This window comes from Ochotona curzoniae, unplaced genomic scaffold, assembly GCF_017591425.1.
Source record: "Ochotona curzoniae isolate NIBS_2020 unplaced genomic scaffold, NIBS_Ocur_1.0 contig_2210, whole genome shotgun sequence".
NCBI classification, from domain to species: Eukaryota; Metazoa; Chordata; class Mammalia; order Lagomorpha; family Ochotonidae; genus Ochotona; species Ochotona curzoniae.
Window position 1 is genome coordinate 42,387,181 of NW_024465369.1, and position 21,402 is coordinate 42,408,582.

Below are 21,402 nucleotides of genomic sequence, written 5' to 3' on the forward strand. Positions count from 1 at the left end.
AAATGTTTGAAATCCTGCCATTTGACTGATTTCAGTTTTCATAAAAGTTATTTTATTTAATCTATCTCTGTTATTTTCTCAAGTATCAAGAAACATGAAATGGATATATGCAATGTGCAGTGAAGTATATTCAAAATAAAAAAAAAATTCTTCAATAGCAAAACTGAAAGAATAATGTAACATCTAGGCAAGTTACACCCTTCAAATTTCAATGCCAAAACCAAAACATGAGCACAAGTAACTCAATTTCGATACAGTTTATTTCTCCAATAACAACAGCTCAAATTTTAATCATATCAATACCCATGTGAATTCAAAGATTGACTTGTAGTTTCTGATTTTCTGACAATAGGTAAGTACTTATAATGGTTTCTTACATCTCTCAGTGCTTCCTGTGCCAGTGATCGGAACGATAAAATCACACCAATTATTGTCATTCTCTTCAAGACACTGTCAACAGCTAAATTCAACACAAGCAGGGAAAAACAAGGGGAAAAAGCATGAATTTAATTCCATTTTAATCTTGGGAAAAACTCTTAAAATCATAAAAGTTCCATGATAGAAGACATAATTAATGGAAATTTAATTGTAACAAATAACTAGAGGTAAAGTTACTGAATGTATATATTTAACCACTTAAAACTATGAAGTAATAACAGTTTGTATCAAATGGAGTATACTACTTTTTTAAAATGAGTCAGGTAGTTCATCAGAATCTTGAAATACTCTCTTACGTGGTCACCTGTATAAAAAGAGGCAAGGGAAGGCAAGCAAAAGACTGGGCAAGAAAGAGGTGAGTGGAAACAGTTCAGGAATTCGTAAGTGCTAAATTCTTAAACTGTTGAGTCAAGAAAGGAAAAATATTTATTAAATACTTCTCAAATAAAGGGCATTGTACTAAATAAGAACACAAATATAAGGAGAGAAAATATGATCAGCACTTATGTGATAGGAAAATATATACTTATCTGCATATATGCAACAAATTGCAAAGTGGTATATAGAAAACTGTGAACTATGGTCACTAACTAAGGAAGAGGAATGGAGAGATTTTGTTCATAAGAATCTTGCATTAAACCACACAACCCATGCATAACATAAGCTAAAATGTAATGGAATTAAAGTAGTAGTGTTAACAAAAGGACACAAAGCACTCTTTCATGAACTCTATATGAGCAGAAACAACTCTTAGTAATTGTATCTATAGCACTCAAAAAAGTCTGTGATACATGAGAGATCAGCTGATGTTTCAATGAAATGGAGATTCAAAACCAGACTAGAAAATTTTCAGTATTCATAAGAAGTTAAAAAAGAAAAAAGGGTGAAAAACAGCACTTCTTAAGAAAATATTCAGACCAGAGATGGTCTCACCAAGAAATCGTTGAACTCACTAGGATAATAAGATGCTGGACTCTGCCTGGCATATGCTTGCAATGAAAGAACCTCAACTGAATTTGAACTGTGGTAATGCAATAAGGTGGAGAAATCCACCATGGGGAGAGGGTTCGCGGAGGGGTGGGGGGAATCCCAGTGCCTATAACACTGTGTCACACAATGCAATGCAATTAATTTTTAAAAATCCAATCTGGGCATAAAGAGGAGTAAAAAGAGAAATGGAGGAGGAGGGAATCAGTCACAATTTCATAACAAGGAATCACAAAGTGGAAAGCAAAATTTATTAGAAAGTGAAAAGTCATCATTTGTTTCCCAAAGGATATTATCCAGAATTTAATCAAAAGTTGACCAAAAAACCACAATAGGCAAGCCTTTTTGACCAATGGCACTTCCCCTAGTACTGTAAAATTTCCATTAACCTCCCAAGTGACTGATACTAAAGCCAGAGGCCGCATGCATCTCAGGGCTGACAGAGCGCAGGCAGTGAGCGGAAGGAAAGCAATAAATGGCCAAAAGAGAGGTTCAGCCAAATAATAACATTTATGAATGTCACGTTAAGGAATTTACTCTTTCCTTCAAGCAATGAGGGAGCTGTTCAGAATTTGTGAAATAAGAAGAGTTAAAGCAAAGAAATGCATTTAGAAATATTATATCTGAATATGAAAAGTGGGTTAAAAACAGAAAACTGAACACAAAAAGATGATGAAGCCATAAATAAAAGCCACAAGAACAGAAATGAGCGTATTTGGGATATTATACTTAAGAGGTTAGATCTGCAGGAACTTCAAGCTCAAACACCAATAACACTTTACCTAAAATCATGAAATAATCTGAGTGAAAGGTGATTAAAATCGGAAAATATACTTCTGAAGGGAGCAATTGCTACTTGCTGTATTTCCTAAGTTTTCTGAGAGCAATGATAAAATCTAGACAAAGTACTATAGATTTTATTCCAAAATTTATAATTTTGTTTAGAATTTTAACAAATTCCATTTCAATTTAATTCTGCAAACAGAAGGTACTGACCATACTACAGGTATCAAATTCACTAAATCAAATATTTACTAATCATTAAATTGATAAAAAAAGTTCTGAAGAGGTAACCCATATACTGAAAACATCTTTTGAATGCAAACATTTTCTGGTTCTCTCCATAATCTAAAGAATACTTTTTATAAAGTACTACTTATATTCATGTTATAAAAGTTAAATACATGAGTATCGACATTTTCTTAACGTTTAGCAATTATCAAGAGTTACCCACATGATAATCTTTTGAAGAGTGCAGCCATCTGGTCTGGTTTGTCAAAGCTGGTCCTCATCTGTGTTAGCACATCAACATTCTCCACCACAAGTTTCTGGAAGAAAAAGAAGAGTGGGTCAGGCACAGATCCCTTAGTATGAGTATATCTAGGATCCCTTAGATATGAGTATATTTAGGAATTAAAAGCTGGCATGCAGACAACACAATTCACGAAATCCAGATGCTCCATGCTATATAATTTGTTATTTCAACAAAATATTCTTAAAATTATTTACACAGAGTTAGCATTTTTTATTCAAGTTCAAGAAGGAAGGCATAAGAAAGGTAAATAGTAACAACAATAAAAAGTAGATACTAATATGGTAAAGGAGGCAAGAGTCCAATCCAAATGAAACTACTTTTCCAAAGTTAGAGCAAGCCGAAGATATTTTGGTGTGACTTTTGACAATGAAGCCATCATTGGATATATAAAATCAAAGCAGAACTAACACTTTATAGGAATTGCACTACAGCAACGAATAACAAAACAAGTTAGAAAATCAGAGTGTAAACCATGTATTGTTCCTTCAAGGAATCACAGAGAAAAAGAAATTTAAAATAAGAAAAAGAAGTTAAGCATTTGCTCTTTAAAAAAAAGTAGAAATCACTGGAAAATGTTTTTCTTGAAAGAATCACTGGAAAAATAATTTAGTTAAAATATTGTAACAATCTCATTCTGACAGAGATAAAGCTAGACAACAACAAGCTGAGAAAGTGACTCAGACAACCTGCTCTTTATTGTATTATGCTTCAATTGCCTGAATCACTAACTTCATTATCATAGTCCCTAGGTCTTAACCTAATTCAAGCCAAGTTTATGATTTCTGATCTCAATAAAAGTTCCTTTAAAGGAAAACTTCTCTGCTTTAAATTCTCTATATTGGTTGTCAGAATCTACTACATATCAAAATCACCTCTGGAAACAAAAACAAAAAAAGATTAAAAACAAAACAAAAAGAACAGAAAAACAGAAAAAAACAAAACAAAAATTGAAAAAGAAAAGAAATCACCTCTGGAGCCCCTTCCAAATACATATAACCAAATATTCATCAATGGACAGTTTAATTCAAACAATGTCAGTGGGAAAATGAAGCAACTATATAGTCCAGTTCCGTTGTGGCTTTGTTACAAACAAAAGGTTAAGGACAACTAATTAAAGGAGGGTGTGAAAACTGTACAGGAAAACCTGCAAATCATTTTTCCTAAAACATGAGGTAAGAATCTCACTAGATACTTGATATTACCTCAGCTTATCAGACTCCTAATCAGAGGTTCGGCTCTAGTAACATTTACCTGCTAAATTCAACTTCTACTCTCTATAGTTAGGATGGTTTGCATTTTCTGGGCCAATACTGTCCTAACTTAAAATTCAATGCAATACACACTCAAATTCTGTGCCCAACCTTTAAAGTACTTATATACTTCAAACATCTCATATATCTGATTCAAAAACATGATCAAACTTAAAATTTCTTATGTTATATGCCACTAAAGAAAAATCAACTATCAATCAATATAACAAACACATATAAGAAATACTAATATAGGATAAATGTCTTAAAATCAGTAAGTTATGGTATATATCTAAGAGTAAGAGTGCAAATATTTGAGGCCAGTGCCACGGCATAGTAGCCTAAGTCTCCATTTGCGGTGCTGACATCCCATGTGGATGTCAGTTCATGTCCTAACTGCTCCAGTTCTAATTCAGTTCCTGCTTATGGACTGTGAAAGCAGCAGAGAATGACCCAAAAACTTGGGCCACTGCACATGCATGGGAGACCCAGAGAAAACTACAGGCTCCTGGATTTGAATCAACTCAGTTTCAACCACTGAGGCCATTTGGAGAGTGAACCCTCTTTCTCTATCTATCCTCTCTGTAACTCTGCTTTTCAAATAAAAACAAAATAAATATTTTAAAAAGTAATAATTTAGATTCTTTTTAAAAACATATTAATTATTATTGGAAAAGTAGATTTACAGAGAGAAGGTGAGAGAGAAATATTTTTCATTCGTTGATTTACTTCCCAAAATGGCTGCACAGCTGGAACTGTGCTGATCTGAAGTCAGGAGTCAGGAGCCAGGAGCTTCCTCAGAGTTTCCCACGCAGGTGGAGGGTCCCAAGGCTTTGGGCCATTCTTGATTGCATTCTCAGGCCACAACCAGGGAGCTGGATGGGAAGTGGGGCAGCCAGGACATGAACCAGTACCCACATGGGATCCTAACACATGCAAGGCAGGGACTTTAGCCACTAGGCTATGGCGCCAAGCCCCAATTTATATTCTTTTATGAACATCTTTACAATTGCTTTTACTCTACTCCATTTCAGTAAGGGGTAGTGTTTCAATCCGACCACTAAACTAAGGCTTAATAAAGTTGGATAACAAAGTTGGGCAGTTACTATGATATTAGTAGAATTTGGAAATTGAATTCAAATACATCAGACTTTAAAAAATTCATATTTTTAATCCATAAATAAATGGGGTTCTGGGGTCAGAATTGTGGTTTAGCAGTTAAAGCCACTCACTGCTAGCAATGCCAGCATTCCCAATGTGTGCTGGTTCAAGTTCCAGCTGTTATGCCTATAATCCAGATTCCTATTGATGGCCTGGGAATGCAGCAGAAGATGGCCTGAAGTATTTGCAGGAGTCCTGAAAGAAGCTCTAGACTTCTGACCTCATGCTGGCCCAGCCCTAGCCATTGTTGCTTTCCAGAAAATGAATCAGTGTATGGAAGAGACCTTTGTCTCTTTTCTTTTCTTTCTGTAACTCACCGAAATCAATAAATGCATGTTTGGGAAGAAGGAAGAAAATAAGAAAACAAGAAAAGAGAGAAAGAAATGGTTCCTAATCTTCACTGTGTATCAGAATACTTTTAAAAAGATTTTATTTATTTCTATTGCAAAATCAGATATACAGAGAGAAGAGACAGAGAGGAAAATGTGTCCGATGATTCACTCCCCAAGTGACCACAACTGACAGTGCTGATCCAATCCAAAGCCAGGAGCCAGGAACTTCCTCCAGGTCTCTTATACCGGTACAAGTTCCCAAGGCTTTGGGCTGTCCTCAACTGCTTTCCCAGGCCACAAGCAGGGAGCTGGATGCAAAGTGGGTCCAGCAGGATTAGGACCGGCACCCATAGGGATCCCAAAGCACTCACGGCAAGGACATTAGCCACTAAGCCACCATGTTGGACCATGAAAGGATATAATTTAAAACTTAAAATATAACTAAGAAAATAATAACACATACAAATTATATACACATACAAATGAACAGCTCTGGGTAGAATTTTGAATTTTGTCATGCAAGGAAAAGCACTATGATACAAGAAGATTATGGCTTGACAAAAAGCCAAGAAATATGGGAGTTGCAAAGCATTACCTAGTCAATTTACCTGTTTAAATCACCTGTTCACTATAAAACAATACTCAACTAAAATGGCATGGAAAGGCTTTACCAGCTTTTTAAAAAGAAATTAATTTAGAAATCCTTTGCTTACTTGCTGGTTTTAAGAGATCAGTTTTAAGTTTATTTATTTTTTTCATTTTTAAATAATTTTTATTTTGAATTTTGAAATATGTGGTACAATTTCGTATAGGCTGGGATTCCCCCGCAAATTTCCACTCCCCATCATTTTTCCCACTTTATTACAATAGGGTAGTCATTCATAAGGAATCATAATTCTATCAGTCTCTTATTTAAGTGTGCCCTGACATTGTTGGTACAGACAATGTCAGACTGTCCAGCATCCCATTGTCTACACATGTGCAACAATTTAACTGGTAATCCATCTTTCATCTGGAAGCAGGGATGCATATTCATATACTCCCACATTTGTATATGATAGACCCCAGTACTCCATCATTATACATTTCCATAAGTGGGAAACCATGAAACAAGGTCAACAACTGGTATGAGTTAGAACAGCCACAACAATAACAACAACAACAACATCAACAACAAATTACAGCACCATGAAAAAATGCACCGCTGAGTAACCATCACATGGGTCACAAAAAGGAAACTCAAAAGTCCCTTGGGAAAAATGATGCCATTGTATAATCCATGAGTCCATGATGAATTTATTTTTACTTATTTGAAAAGCAGGGCAACAAAGACAGAGACATAAGAGGAAAAAAAAAAAAAAAGAAAGAAAGAAATCTACACACTGGTTTATCTGCCAAATGTCTACACCTGCCAAAGCTGGCCCTAACTGAAAATCACAAGCTAAGAACTCCCTCTGGGTCTCCCATTTGGCTAGCACGAACTCACATTCTTGAGCCATCAAATCAGTGTCTCCTGCTATGCACACCGGCAGAACATAGCCTAGGGAGCAGAGGCATGGCTGGATCCCAAGGAGCACCATTATTGGATACAGGCATCACAAAGCAGCTCCAACTACTGCACCACATCAGCTGCTTTCCTACTAATTCTTTCATTTCATTGGCAAAGCAGTATTTGCAAGTCAGAGTAAATAAAATAACACTGTATGCATGCTCAACTTTCCTAAGTTCTTTTTTTTTTTTTTTTATTTTGTCAATCTTTACATAGTTAATTTGGGCAAAAAGGGTCAAGGCCTAAGTTCTTTAAGAATTCATGAAAAATCTATTTTACCTTAAGTTCAGCAACTTGTGATGAAATATGCCACATAAGGCTTTCACTCAGGAACTTCATACCATACGGGCCTAGTAATTCTGACAATGATCTCATTTCTGAAAGGAAATGTAATGCATTTTATACTTTAGAAAGAAACATGTTAAGGGACACCATATACTGAAACAAAGAAAGAAATGAAAAATCCTGGGAAAAATCTTTTGAACTAAAGTGGTAACACAAAATGCGAAATTGATTTCAAAGAAATAATTTGCAATTATGCATAAAAGTGAATTAAAACCATCACAACAACAACAAAAAAATCAAGACACTAGCAAATGAGTCAAGTTTACTGTAGTCTCCAAAGCAAGTTACATGTATTAATTCACCTGATATGTCAGAATATTCCTCTGCATTAAATGTTAATTCATTTTCTGTAGGTAAATTCACAAATGCTTTCATTGCAGGAAAATAAGCTATATGACCATTGCTGACTTGTCTTAACAAAGTTTCCAAATACCTAGGAAGAAAAGTAAATTGATAACCAGCAGAGATTATATAATTCAAAATTCATTATGGCATACAACCTCACATGTAATCTTAAATTGACCCACAATATAAATGAACACTTAGCTATAAGATTAATTTTTCTAAATGATTTATTACAAAGAAATTTCCTATCACCCCATATTTCAAAATGTATTCCTTACCAATTTGTGTACAGACTCGTAATGGTTGGCTCTCCATGACTGTCTAAATGTTGTGTTTGCTGAAGAAGTACATTATTAAATACTCTTGTAATATCAATCTGCACGTAGTTTTCTATTGACTGGAGTACAGTCATGTATGCTCTTACACTTGTTAGAAGTTCTGATGGCTTTGCAATTTCCTGTGTAGCTTGATTATACATAGTCATACCAACAATAGATCTAGGATGAGGAAGAGAATAAGAAAAAACTTCCAATTTTTCTGTTTATTTAAATTAGCCATTTGACCCATTGATACCTAGTAATAATAATATTAAGTTAATTTTAAAAACAATTTTCTACAAAACCATTAATTACTACTGCTCTTACTATTCCAAGAAACAGCAAAAGATTAAACATTTAAAAGTTTACTTAAAATGAAATAAGAATAAAAATTATTAAAAACCATTAAAAATCAGCAACAAATACAATTAAAGGACAAGGAAAATTTTAAACATTGCTATAATGTGATAAGCTGCTTGCAGCAAGAACAAGAGACTCTTCAGTTCATTCTGTGAATTCTTACCACACAATTACTTAGCCTTTATGCAGATTAATCATAATCATCACATTCAATACCCTACTGCTATTTCACTATCATTTTTCAAATAATAAAAAAAAGTTAAGGTTCAAAACTCAAGTAAACCTATCAGGTCCATTCTGTTTGAAACTGGTATTATTTAAGATCTGATGTGCAAGTCCTGACTTGCTGCTTCAACAAAATATAGAAGAGTCAAAACAAGGCAATCAGTAATTTAGTTTATATCACTCACAGTATATAAAGCAGTTCTCTTTTTATCTCAAGAATGGTATAAGCCAAAGAAAAAGAAAGCTTTTGTAAATACTCCCCCCCCCCCCAATCTTGGCCACCCCTGTTTTAGTTAAAAATTCTGCAAGTATTAGAAAAATCTTAGACTTGTATGTGTAAGGATAGATCCTTAAAGACAGACAAATCTCATTATTATAAACAGATACAGCAAAGTCAAATGATGATGAAAATCACTATCCTTGTATTTAGTCCCTGAGTCCTAAAGTTGAACTAAAATGATCAGGAGAAAAAAAAATAACTATAAACAATCTTTAATAATTTCAAGATATTTGTTCTGGCGTCAAAAAATCTTTCCTGCAGCTGACGTAGGCATTGGCTCACATCCTTGCTGTTCCATTTCCAATCTGGCTCCCTGCTAGTGGCCTGGGAAGGTGGAGGAAGACTGCAAGTGCCGAACAACTGTCATCCACATAGGGAGCAACCAAGATGTTCTTGATGCTGGCTTCACTTTGACCCAGCTTTAGCCAACGTGGCCATTTGGAGATTGAATCACAAAATGGAAGATCTCCCTTTCCCTCTCTCCTTGCAACCCTGACTTAGTCAATAAATCAATCTTTTAAAAAACTTTCCCAGGTAAACCACTGTTCCCCTAGCCTTGATCCTGATCACTATGTAACACGTGGTAAAACGAACTTTGGCTTCTGCCTGAATTAACAGGCTGGACTGTTCGTGGAAAAAAGCAGCTGTAATTCATGGCTTCTCCATGAATTAATAAGCCAGGCTGTTCACAGGACAAAGCTTAACCTGGGTCTCCCTTATGGATGGCAGGGACCCAAGTATTTTGGCCCTCTTCTGCTGCTAAGCCATTAGTAGGCAGCAGGATCAGAAGTGGACCAGCCAGGAATGTTGGTGCCCATATGGAATGTTGGTATTACAGGTGGCAGCTGAATCTGTGACACTACAACACTAGCTTCTCAAGAGATAATTTACCATGTGTCTCTAACACTGAAACTCAGCATACATTTACATTAAAATTTCATTAAGCAATATTTATATTATCATATGCAAAGCACTGTTTCTGTTTTTTTTTTTATTCTTTCTTTTCTTCCCTTTCGCTTTAAATACTGACTACAATCAACTAATTTCATGACCTACTGGGTTTCCACTGACAACCTAAAACACAATGATTTACTTTAACCAATCTCATTTTAGATACAAGTAAGCAAAAACACAGATTAATAGACTGCTGCTACTAGTTAGCAACAGGCATGGAACAGAGAACACAACAATCTGATTCTTGGTTCACTCTCCCTTCTATTGACCATTTCTCTTTACTAACGATTTTTCTCACGAAAGGAAAACTGCATATAGGCATTAGCAATTAATTCAGTTCATTAACTGGCCCAACAAAAATAAAAGCACTTTAGATTCTTTCTTACTTAGTAAAGCGGATTTCCAGATGAGAAGTCAAGTATTCTCGTGGAGTAAAGGTATGTTCCCATACCACCATGTTTGGTACATAATTTATGGAAAAACATAATTCAGAAAGTGCAGTGTGCAGTTTATCAAGGCTGAAAAAAACAGTAAATAAAATGCTCAACATCTCATCACAGACAGTACAACATAAACATTGTACATCATAAACCTATCAGACCTCATTGGAGAAAAAATGTGAAACTCCTTTTCTTCCTTCTTCTAAACTGACAAAGTTTTAAGGTTTAACTCACATATGAGAACAATTTTGTAAAAACAGCATTATTTGTTTTTACTTTTATGTAATTATTATACTGACCTAACATAAATAGGAAAAGTTTATTCTGCACTCAGACGATCATTTCCAATTCCTAGTGTATTTTCTGCAATGGGAGAGGGTTAAGTTCTCTACAAAATGATAATGGGTTGCTCAACTTAAAAAGCAAGAAAGAAGTGAATTTACATTAAAAAAAAAATCATACACTCAAATATTACTTAACTCTGTAACTTCTCCAAACACTTGAACAAGTAAAAAAAGGGTCATGAATGCCACCTGGTTCAATATTTTTATTGCAGAATCGGGTATGTTCTAATATATTACAACATGAAAGTCAATTACCTGACTTTCAGTAAACTGAAAACTAGACTGTTTACAGAGTATCGATGAAATTTTCAAAAGAGATTTCCAGTATTTAGTATTTGGTATATAAACACAAATACCATTTATTACATATCTATACTTCGGGATGAAATATGCAAGTTCACAAAGATAATGAAGAGGACAAATGCCTTGAAAATGAGGAATAAATATTTACTAGCACTTTCTTAGCACTAATACCATAAGGTAGGGAAGGGGAAGCAATAAAAACAAAAGCGGAAAAAAAACTTGTACCCAGAACAGAAATACAAAGTGAAAGTGGATGCCTTACTTGGTCACCACCAGCCTGTTCTTCCTCATGCTCTCAACGCCTGGTTTTTCTCTTTCAGGTTCTCCCTTCTTACCAGTCTGTTTTTTTGACTTCTTGTTCACTGCTTGACTGATGGTTTTGGCACAGTGCTTAGGCAGCAACTAAATTTAGCAAAATAATTAAATCTTAAAATTACAGCAACTTATTTTGATAGCATACAAACTGTTCAAGCAAATTCTACCTGAGTACAGACTATACAATATGTGTCATACCTAGTACTCAGGACAAATGTGGGATGCAGACATTGCTTAGCAAGTCTGGGTAGAAAACAGAAACACATAAATTCTGTGCTAAGAAACTCTTTATAGAGGAAACTATACCAAAATTTATTTAAATGGTTATTCAAATAATAAGCAGACAAACTAGGGAATTTAAAAATGACTCAGGAAAATAAAACTACATGAAGACAGGCCATGTTCAGAGTCTAATGAGAATATTCAGCAGAGTATGAACGACAGGGTAGAGAAGCTTCAGCTATCAGGAAAGTCATAAACTGCAAAGTGGGAAATTATTAAGTTTGACAGGTAACATATCAGGCAAACGAGCAATGAATGAGAAGAGCATTTTAAATAGAGCTGCACTACACAATACAGTAACCACATCCTGTACACCACTACCTGAAATGTGCCTAGGCCAAATTGAGTTTTATTTTAAGTATAAAATATAACAAATTTCAAATAATCAGTACAAAAAGGCAAAATGTCATATGCAATATGATCATATGCCGAAATGATAAAATTTTTATATGCTAAGGTAAATATACTGACAAGATCAGCTTCATTGGTCTATTATTTTAGAGGCAGTGAGAAAGAGAGGGCTCTTATCTACTAGTTCACTCTACAAAGGCCTGTGTTGGCTAGGGCTGGGCTGGGATCAAAACCAGGAGCTGGGAATCCAATGTAGGTCTCCCATCCGGGTTTCAGGAATTCAGTTCTTTCAGCCATCCCCATGGCCTCCAAGGCCAGCACTGGCTGGAAGTTCAGTCAGAAGCTGAGTACAGAAGCTGGATACAGACACTCTGACATGGAATAAGAATTGGAATGTAGGTATCATACCTGTTAGCAACCTGCTCATTTCTTTTTTATCATGGCAACTAGAAAGCTTAAAACTACTCAATGAGGCTCCTATGACCCTTTTATTGGATAGTGATGTGCACAGAAAGCAATTTAGTCATTACAGACAGTAACAAAAGTCACAGGAATGTGTTACATTATGAAAAACGCACTCAAAATTACACTGTATGGCTGTAGAAAGAGTTCCTTTTTAAAATAAGATGAAAATTTCTAAGGAAATCTGGAACTTTAAGAACATTAATGTTGAATTGCTCTAAGTCCAGCTATAAAACACACTGGAGCAGGTGCTGTAGAGTGTAGCTTAATGCCAGCAGCCTGCAATGCTAGAATCCCATATGGGTGCTGATTCAGCTCCCTGCTAATGAGCCTGGGAAATCCATGGATGATCCATGTCCTTGGGCACCTTCACCTACAAGGAAGACCAGGGGGAAGCTCCTGCTTTTGGTCTGGTCCAGTTCAGGCCACTGCAACCATTTGGGGAGTGAATCAGCAAATGGAAGACCTCCCATTTTGTTAGTCCCTTTCTTTCTCACTGCCTTTCAAAAAAAGAAAATAGCCTTAAAAAGAAAAAGAAAAAAAATAAGAGTAGGAAGTAAAAATGATACTTGCTTTAGTCTTCAAAAGTTCAAAGAAAATTCTTAAGAAAAACTAACAGGGGCAGGTATTTGGTTCAGGGGTTAAGAGACTGCCTGGTACACAGGAATGTCTGACTCAAGTTCCATCTTGGCTTTCCGATTCCAGTGTGCCACTAATGCACACCCAATAAGGGCAGCAAGTGATGGCTCCTTGTTACCCAGATGAGAAACCTGCTTTTAGTTTCTGGGCTCCTGACTTCAGCCTAGACAAGTCCCAAATGTTGAGGACATTTGGGGATACAACCAGCAGATGGAACATCTCACTCTGTCTTTATCTCTCTGCCTTTCAAATAAACAAAAGTAAATTAAACAAAATTTGAACTAGACATGGATTCTAAAGTATTCTTGCACAAAAACATTTTGGATTCAGTTTTCCATTAAATTTTTGATAGCTTATTCAAAAACTAAAACACAAAAATTTGGTTAAGATGTTTCTGGTATATAGGGTGCAAACTATTAGCAACATACAAGAACTTAACGAATATTAATCTTTTGAATCTTTTCTAAGGAATCTACTAACAACAGATTAGCAAACAACTACTATGAGTAAAATTTGGCCCTTCACCTGTTTTTATTTTAATGGAACATAGTCACTCATTTGTCCATACGCTGAAGGTTACTTTTCTACTAGCAAGAGCAGAGAAGAGCAACTGTAACACAGACCAATAGGGCACAAGACCTCAAAGAACACAAACATTACTTATATCTTGTCAAAAAGTATACATCTTTAAGAAATTCTGGCCTGGCATGGTAACCTAGTGGCCAAATTCCTTGCCTTGTATGTTATGGGATCCCCTATGCACGCTGGTTCATATCTTGGCTACTCCACTTCCTTTCAAGCTCATTGCTTATGGCCTGGGAAAATAGTCAAGGACTGCCAAAAGCCTTGGGACCCTGCACCTATGTGGGAAGCCCAGAAGAAGCTCCTGGCTCCTGGCTTCGGAATGGTTCATCTCTCGCCACTGTGGCCACTTGGGGAATGAAACAGCAAATGGAAGATATTTCTCTCTTTCTTTCTTTCTGTAAATCTGACTTATCAATTTAAAAATAAAAATTAAAAACTCTAAAACAATCATTGACAGAAGTCCAGTGACGTAGCCTAGTGACTAACATTCTCACCTTACACACGTTGGGATCTCACATGGGTACCAGTTCTAATCCCAGCAGCCCCACTTCCCAACCAAGCTCCCTGCTTGTAGCCTGGGAAGGCAGTAAGGATGGCCCAAAGCCTTGGGACCCTGCACCCACGTGGGAGACCCACAAGAGGCTCCGGGCTCCTAATTTCAAACCGGCTCAGCTCCAGATACCGTAGCCGCTTGGGGAATGAATCATTGGACAGAAGATCTTCCACTGTCTCCCCTTCTCTCAGTGCATTTGACTTTCCAATAAAAATAAATAAATCTTTTTTAAAAAATTGAAAGCAAGAGGTAAATAGATTAGAGCCAGGTTGTTATCCTGGGTAAAGCCAGTATCTGCAAAGCAGGCATCCCATATTGACACTGGTTAGTGTCTCAGCTACTCCACTACCATTCCAGCTTCCCATATGGAAAGCAGCAAAAAAGAGTCTGGGAAACTCAATGGCCTAAATGATAGAGTTCCTATAACCCAAGCGAGCCTGGATGGAGCTCCTGGCTCCTGGGCCCTGGTAGCAAACTAATGGAGAAGAGATCACTCAATCTTTCTCTCACTCTCCCTTTCACTCTCTGTAATACTTACAAATAGGAAGTGCGCTTTGCTAAAAAATTTAAAATTAAAAAAAGGAAAAGAAACTAGAAACTGGTGAAAAACTCATTGTTTTTCAAAGATTTATTTTTATTTGAAAGGCAGATACTCCAGAGACAGGAGACACAGAAACAGAGAAAGCTTCCAGCTGCTAGATCACTCCCCAAACAGTCACAAGAGCCAGAGCTGAGCTGGTCCAAAGCTAGGAGCCAGGAGCTTCTTCTGGGTCTCCCACATGGGTGCAGGGGCTGATAGCCACTGTGCCGGCCTCCACTGCTTTCTCAGGCCACAAGCAGAGAGCTGAATTGAAAGGGAGCAGCTGCAACATGAACCAGTGCCCACATGGGATTCCAGCTCCGCAGACAGAGGATGAGTCTGAAATACCACCATGCCAACTCTTCCTTTTCTTTATATTTTTAAAAAATATTTACACTGGACACAGAAATCTGATTTGCCTATTTAATCCCACCAACTTTCTAAGAAATATTTTTATTTATTTATTTGAAAAGCAAACTGAGAGAGGGAGAGAAGGAAAGATAGGGATCCTCTATCCGTTGGTTCACACCCCAAATTCCTACAACAGCCAATGCCGGGCCAGAAACTCCATTCAGATCCCCCACATGGGTTATAGAAACCAAAGTGCTCAAGCCATCATCTGCTACCTCACAGCCAGAAGCTGTATCAGAAGCAAAGGTGGGACTTGAACCAGGCACTCAAATATGTAATACAAGTGTTCTACAAAATAGTTTCACTGGCTACAACACAATGCCAACTCCTAATAGCTCTCAGCTTCTTGCTTTTACAAATTTCCTAACCATATAAAACATTTAAAATTATTACCTGATCACTAAGAGTACACTGTTCTGTACAAATATCAGTGATGAGATTTCGAGCTTGTTTGGCCATTTCATCCAGGAACATATTACATAAGGAAAGACTGCGATCTCCAATATGATGTCGCTGTTGAAGCAGAAAAAAAGTAATAAAAGTTACAAGAAAGTAGTTTGATACAGCTGTTAACACTTTAAAAACACATAATGTGTAAAAGCACCTGCTCCTTGAATTTCCAAATTATGTAACATTACACAATATCTTCATTCTGCTAAAAAGATACATATAATACAGAAATACTTAAACATAACTGTTCCTAAACCTGTCATGATACTTCACAATATATATTTAAAATACCCTTTAGAAATGGTAGAAGATCCCCTCCCCATTACCCTGTCTTTCAGATAAGACTATCTTTAAAATGGGGAAGGTTGACAGGCATTGTACTGCAGCTGGTTGCCAAAGTTCTTCTGATCCAGATTCCTGCAAATGCACCTGGCAGGCAGTGGATGAGGCTCAATGCCTGTATTGCTACCATCCACTTGGGAGACCTGGATAGTTCCTTTCCCTTGGCTCTGGCCCAGCCCAGCCACAGCTATCACCAAGCCTACTGGGAGTAAAGAATGATATGGAAGATTTCTGTCAGCCTCTCATTCTTTGTCACACTGCCTTTCAAATATACAGCTAAATCTTTTTTTTTTTTAAGCAAAAGCAAAAATTAACTGCAGCCAGATATGACTAATATCGGTTCACTTTAGGACTACCAGTTGGTAAGTATTAGACATCTTGTTTGACAAACATCTCCCACGTTACTATTGTTTCTTAAAAATATATACTCAATTAAGATTGCGGCAAATTTATTCTTTACAGTCAAAAACACATTTAAAATACAAGCTCAAGTTCATGATTCCCTTTGATAGCTCAGAAATGCTGAGACTGAGGGAAGAGACAACTGATACTGGTTAACATGTCCTAGAAGTAAGTCTCTCTCTGATCTGCCCACTGCAGTGCTGAGAACAGTCTCTAAAAGGACACGAAGAGAAGCAGAGAGAGCACTTGGTGGGGACGAAATTACAATTCAGGTAGAAAGATCCAATGAATAGTACAGCTTGCTCTCAGTAACTATGGATGTTGCATCTGTAGATTCAACCAGCAAAAGTTTAAAAATACTCAGGGTAACAGAAAAACATATGTCTGTACCAAACAGTATAACAATATACATTTACATGTATGTAATATAGAAAGAAGTATATAGGAGAACATACATAAGCTACATGTAAAAACTTCACAAATCTGAAAAGACTTAAGTATCCATGGATTTTGGTATCCAATGAAGAGGGCTTAGGAATGTTCCAGAATCATCTCCCATGGATATCAACAGATCAATGTATAAATGGAAAGCATTAAAAACAAAGCTGGGCAACACAGGAGACAACAGTAATAGAAAGCAGAGGATAGATTCAACAAATGCAAGATAGCATCAAATTAGGAGGATTCGATGGGTAACTTAATGGGAAGAATGATAAGAAAGGAGTTAATAGGATATCCTTAAACATCAGGTTTGCATTGGGAAAATCTATTAAATCTAAAAAAGTCTCTAACTCTGTTAAAGGTGGTACACTTCCTAATTACCTATAGAGTGAGCCTGTCTCAAGGTCCCCATGAAGCACAAGCATTCTGTCTCCAAGATAAGCTACTAAATCCTTAAAGTTCCTGACTATGCTATTGCTCTGATGAGTTCTGCAGTTCTAAGAATTGAATGTTTAAGTTATAAAAATAAAATTATATATATATATATATATTTGTTCTCATACTTACAAAACGTTATTTCTTCTTCAAAAATTAAAACACTAGTAATTTTGTCCTATTTATTTATTTATTCATTAAAGACTAATTGGAAAATTTTATTGGAAAATCAGACACACAGAGAGGAGAAATAGAGAGGAAGGTCTTCAGTTCACTGATGCACTCCCCAAGCGGCCACAGCCGGAGCTGTGCTGATCTGAAGTCGGAAGCCAGGAGCTCTTCCAGTTTTCATATGTGAGCACAGGATACCAAGGTTTTGGGATGTCCTCAATGTTTTTTCAGGCCACAAGCAGAGAGCTGAATGGGAAATCAGGCCACCAGCACACAAAACAGCACCCATATGGGATTCCAGTACACAAAAGGCGAGTACTTTAGTCACTAGGTCACTGCACCAGACTCCTTTTTATTTATTTTTGATTGCCAAATCATAACTGTAAATTTTTGTAGAAATGTTTCAATTTGCATAACCATTGCAGAAAGGGTCAATCTGGCTAATTAACATGTATTAACTTAATAATTCTTATGGTAACTTTAAAAAATTAATCACAGAAATTTTAAAAATAAACAACATATTAACTGAAATCATCATGGAGAAACAGATCACTCACACTCATTCCTCTAATCAAGCTTTTTCTTATGTGGTTGTGAGCACAGTTTTCTAAGTATTTGGTACCGATGAAAGAAGCAATTAGTTCAGTTAGGAATTGTGCGTATACATGTCTATCTCTCAAAAACATCAGAACATTTCATTTTTAACTGAACAATTCAATGAAATTTATTTTTGACTTCTATATAGTTACTTAACTATCCATAAACTCAATTTTTAAATTATTTTAATAGTAATAGGAAAAGTATGCAATATTTTATCATAAATATTAATGCCCGACCCATCACTGGATCTTATATCAACATAAAATATTGATTCAACCATTATTTTGAATCTGCACATACATGTACTGCATGATAAGAGATACTGTGTGAACATTTGGCCAACTAAACACTTGATCTATTTAGTTTATTTCGCATGCCATATATCATAGTATCATACTCAAAATTACCTCTTCTGGACATAGTTCATGTGTGCAACTCATAAAATGAGTGCAAAGTAGTGGAAATGCAATTGAGTATCTTGACTGAGAAGGTAACTCCAAACACTGTTGAAACATCTTCTCAAAAGCTCGACTATAAAAACTATATAAGGAAACAAAAAATTAGAATCACAATTTTTACAGCTAATAGTTACAGAATAATTTTCTGAATTAGTACCTACAGTTAATTTGATTTGATTCAAGTGAATAAAAAATTACCAGCGGTAACATTTGATTTCCTTGAGAAATATTCCTAAAAAGTATCTTAACATGCCAATGATAATAATGATTATAATATCTTCGGGGACTAGAGTCATGGTAGAGCAGGTAGAGCTGCTTTCTGCAATGCCCGCACCCAATAGGAGATCTGATTTGAGTCCTGGCTGCTCTACATCCAATCTAGCTCCCTGATAATGGCCCAAGAAAGGCCATTCGTTGGGAGGACAGCCCAAGTATTGGGTCCTGACCACTTACATGGGAGAATCAGATGAAATTTGACCCAGCTCCCTGCTAAGTACCTGAGAAGGCAGTGGAATATGGCCCAAGTGTTTGGGCCCCTGCATTCACATGGCAAATCCAGAGGAAGCTCCTGGCCCCCAGCTCCTGCCTGGCAGAACCCTGGCCATTGTGGTCATGTGGATAGTTGGTTGGCGAATGGAAGATCCCTGTCTTTCCCTTTCCAACTCTGTACCTACAATTTTTAAATACAGGATAGGGGCTGGCATTGCAGCACAGCCAGCAGTGCCAGCACCCCAAAGAGGTGCTGGTAGGAGTCCCAATTGCTCTACTTTAGTCCAGTTCCTGGCTATTGTGCCTGGGAAAGCAGTGCTGGGTCCCTGTACTGACATGAGAGATTTGGGGGAAGCTCCTGCTTCCAGCCTGGTCCAGCCTTATTCTGAATTAAAGCCATCCTAAAAAATTACCAAATCACCATCAAATGGATTACTTTCCATAATGAAAGCAAGGGGGTTTTTGCTAATAATTTCAATACATTGAAATTTCTACCTTCACTAGCTACTCAACTTATCCCAGTATGTTAAAAAATAGAGACAATCTAGGTCTGCCAAATTCACTGACCTAAAGGAAACAAGAAACAGAGGCAACATTACATAGTCCTAGGGCCAGTACTGTGTAGTTTAATTCCTGGCCACATTATCTGTCAGATTGTAATTAAGTTCACTAATTAATATTCATTAAGCATCTACTATGTTAGACTCTCAACAAAAAGCATAAACCTCCTTCTAGGACCAGATTCTCTGGTTAGGAAGGAAAAGGAAAAAAAGTAAACTACAACAGTAAGTATGAGAGAAGCCATGACAGAAATAGGAGAGTGAAGTATAGTACCAGCAGGAGTGACATCATCATCATATTAATAATTAACTTAATATTTTTCAATTAAGTACCTATCTGATCCTGATCCACAACTTTTTTTTCTCATAGTCTTATCATGAAAAGGAAAGCCTGAAGGTAATCTGACATGACTTTCACCTCAAACAAAACATAAAAAATGAAATTCATACCAGTAAGAGTTCCCTTTTCCACAGAATTAGACACAAAATACAAATTTGCAAAATTGTTTGCTGACAAATGTTTCTAAAAGTCAATTATCCAGAGGAAAAATGAATAAATAAAGTCAATTATCCCCCTTACTTTAAATCTGCTAAGGATTTTATTTATTTGAAAGGCAGAGTGACAGGTAACAGGGAGATTTTCCACGTGCTGATACACATTCCATTCAGTACCTGCCAATAGCCAGGTCTGAGTCACAAAGAAACCAGAAGCCAGGAGCTCCTTCTCGGTCTCTCAAGCGGGTGGTAGGTCCCAAGTACTTGGACCATATTCTATAGCCTTTCCAGGCACATTAGCAGAAAGCTAGTTCAGAACTAGACTAACCAGAACCCAAACTAGCATTCTAATATAACACGCTGACATCACAAGTGTCAACCAATATTGCCTTTATTCTTCCTGTCTTAAAAATTTTACTTGAAGGATAGATAAAGGGATCTTAAATCTGTTGCCAGGAGCGGGAACTAGGCCAAGTCTCTGCCACGATCTCAAGCTAGGAGTCTCACACAGGTGGGAGGGATTCACTCATCTGAATCACTACTGCTGCCTCCCAGGGTGCACTATCAAGAAGCTGGAACTTCAAGGAGAGCCAAGACTTGAACTCGGGCTCCATTATGGGACACAGGCATCCCAGACTGGGATCTTAGCCACTGCATTCAACCTCTGCTCTACTTTATTCCTAAAAGCCTATCATGGAATTGTCAATAAACTTATGTCCAGATACTACAAATTTCAAATCCAAAATTAAAGAAAGTATCAACCTACCAAAATATGGAGAGATCTGATGTTTCTACCAACATTTCCACCAAAGAATCTACCATTTTTGTATGGAAAATTATTGTATTCATCATCTTCCCAAGTTCTCTGTGATCTGCAAGGCTAAGTGAAGCCTTAGACACACTTGTATATGCCTGTAAAAGCACAGCAAAAAACAGAAGTAGTTTAGGTAGAGATGAATGACTTTAAACTAGTTAGCCAATAACAAAAAAACAGTGAAAACATTTAAGCTATTTATTATGACATTTTATCAGTAACATCTTTTTCTTTAAACTGTTTCTCAATGAGTTTAAATACTGATGATCAGAAAACAGAATCTAATTCATGGATCACTCAAACCCCAAAGGAACTGAAGTCACAATGTCAAAAGTAAAAAATAATTGCCATAAGCGGGTTATCACAAGTTACAATATAGTTTAAGAAAGCTTATGAGAAAACTAGATGAAAAGAGGACTGCTTATTGATTTAGTGAGATTTTATTGAATCATTAAAAACCAAATAGCTCAAATAGTTTTCAACTTGTTATGAAAAATGCATACTATGAAGAAAGTACACGTTTCAAAAATTTTATCACCAAAATTAGCCGCTTTTCAAGTCCATTTTCCATAAATTATTATAACCCTGTCTAATAACATAATGCATTGTGAAGAAGTACTAA

General features: G+C 36.4%; 1 protein-coding gene across 4 annotated transcripts in view; it reads right to left on the reverse strand.

The window, feature by feature from the left end:
- NCKAP1 (NCK associated protein 1) overlaps positions 1–21,402 on the reverse strand; it is a 100,736-nt gene that overhangs the window by 14,041 nt on the left and 65,293 nt on the right. For all 4 annotated transcript variants that reach the window (XM_040971824.1, XM_040971821.1, XM_040971825.1 and 1 more), the window contains 10 exons: positions 20,733–20,878; positions 18,372–18,504; positions 15,517–15,636; positions 11,208–11,347; positions 10,245–10,376; positions 8,001–8,219; positions 7,680–7,810; positions 7,312–7,409; positions 2,660–2,753; positions 378–460 (listed from right to left, as the gene is read on the reverse strand). In XM_040971824.1, coding sequence (XP_040827758.1) covers positions 378–460; positions 2,660–2,753; positions 7,312–7,409; positions 7,680–7,810; positions 8,001–8,219; positions 10,245–10,376; positions 11,208–11,347; positions 15,517–15,636; positions 18,372–18,504; positions 20,733–20,878 — 1,296 coding nt within the window. The remainder of the gene's footprint in view (positions 1–377; positions 461–2,659; positions 2,754–7,311; positions 7,410–7,679; positions 7,811–8,000; positions 8,220–10,244; positions 10,377–11,207; positions 11,348–15,516; positions 15,637–18,371; positions 18,505–20,732; positions 20,879–21,402) is intronic.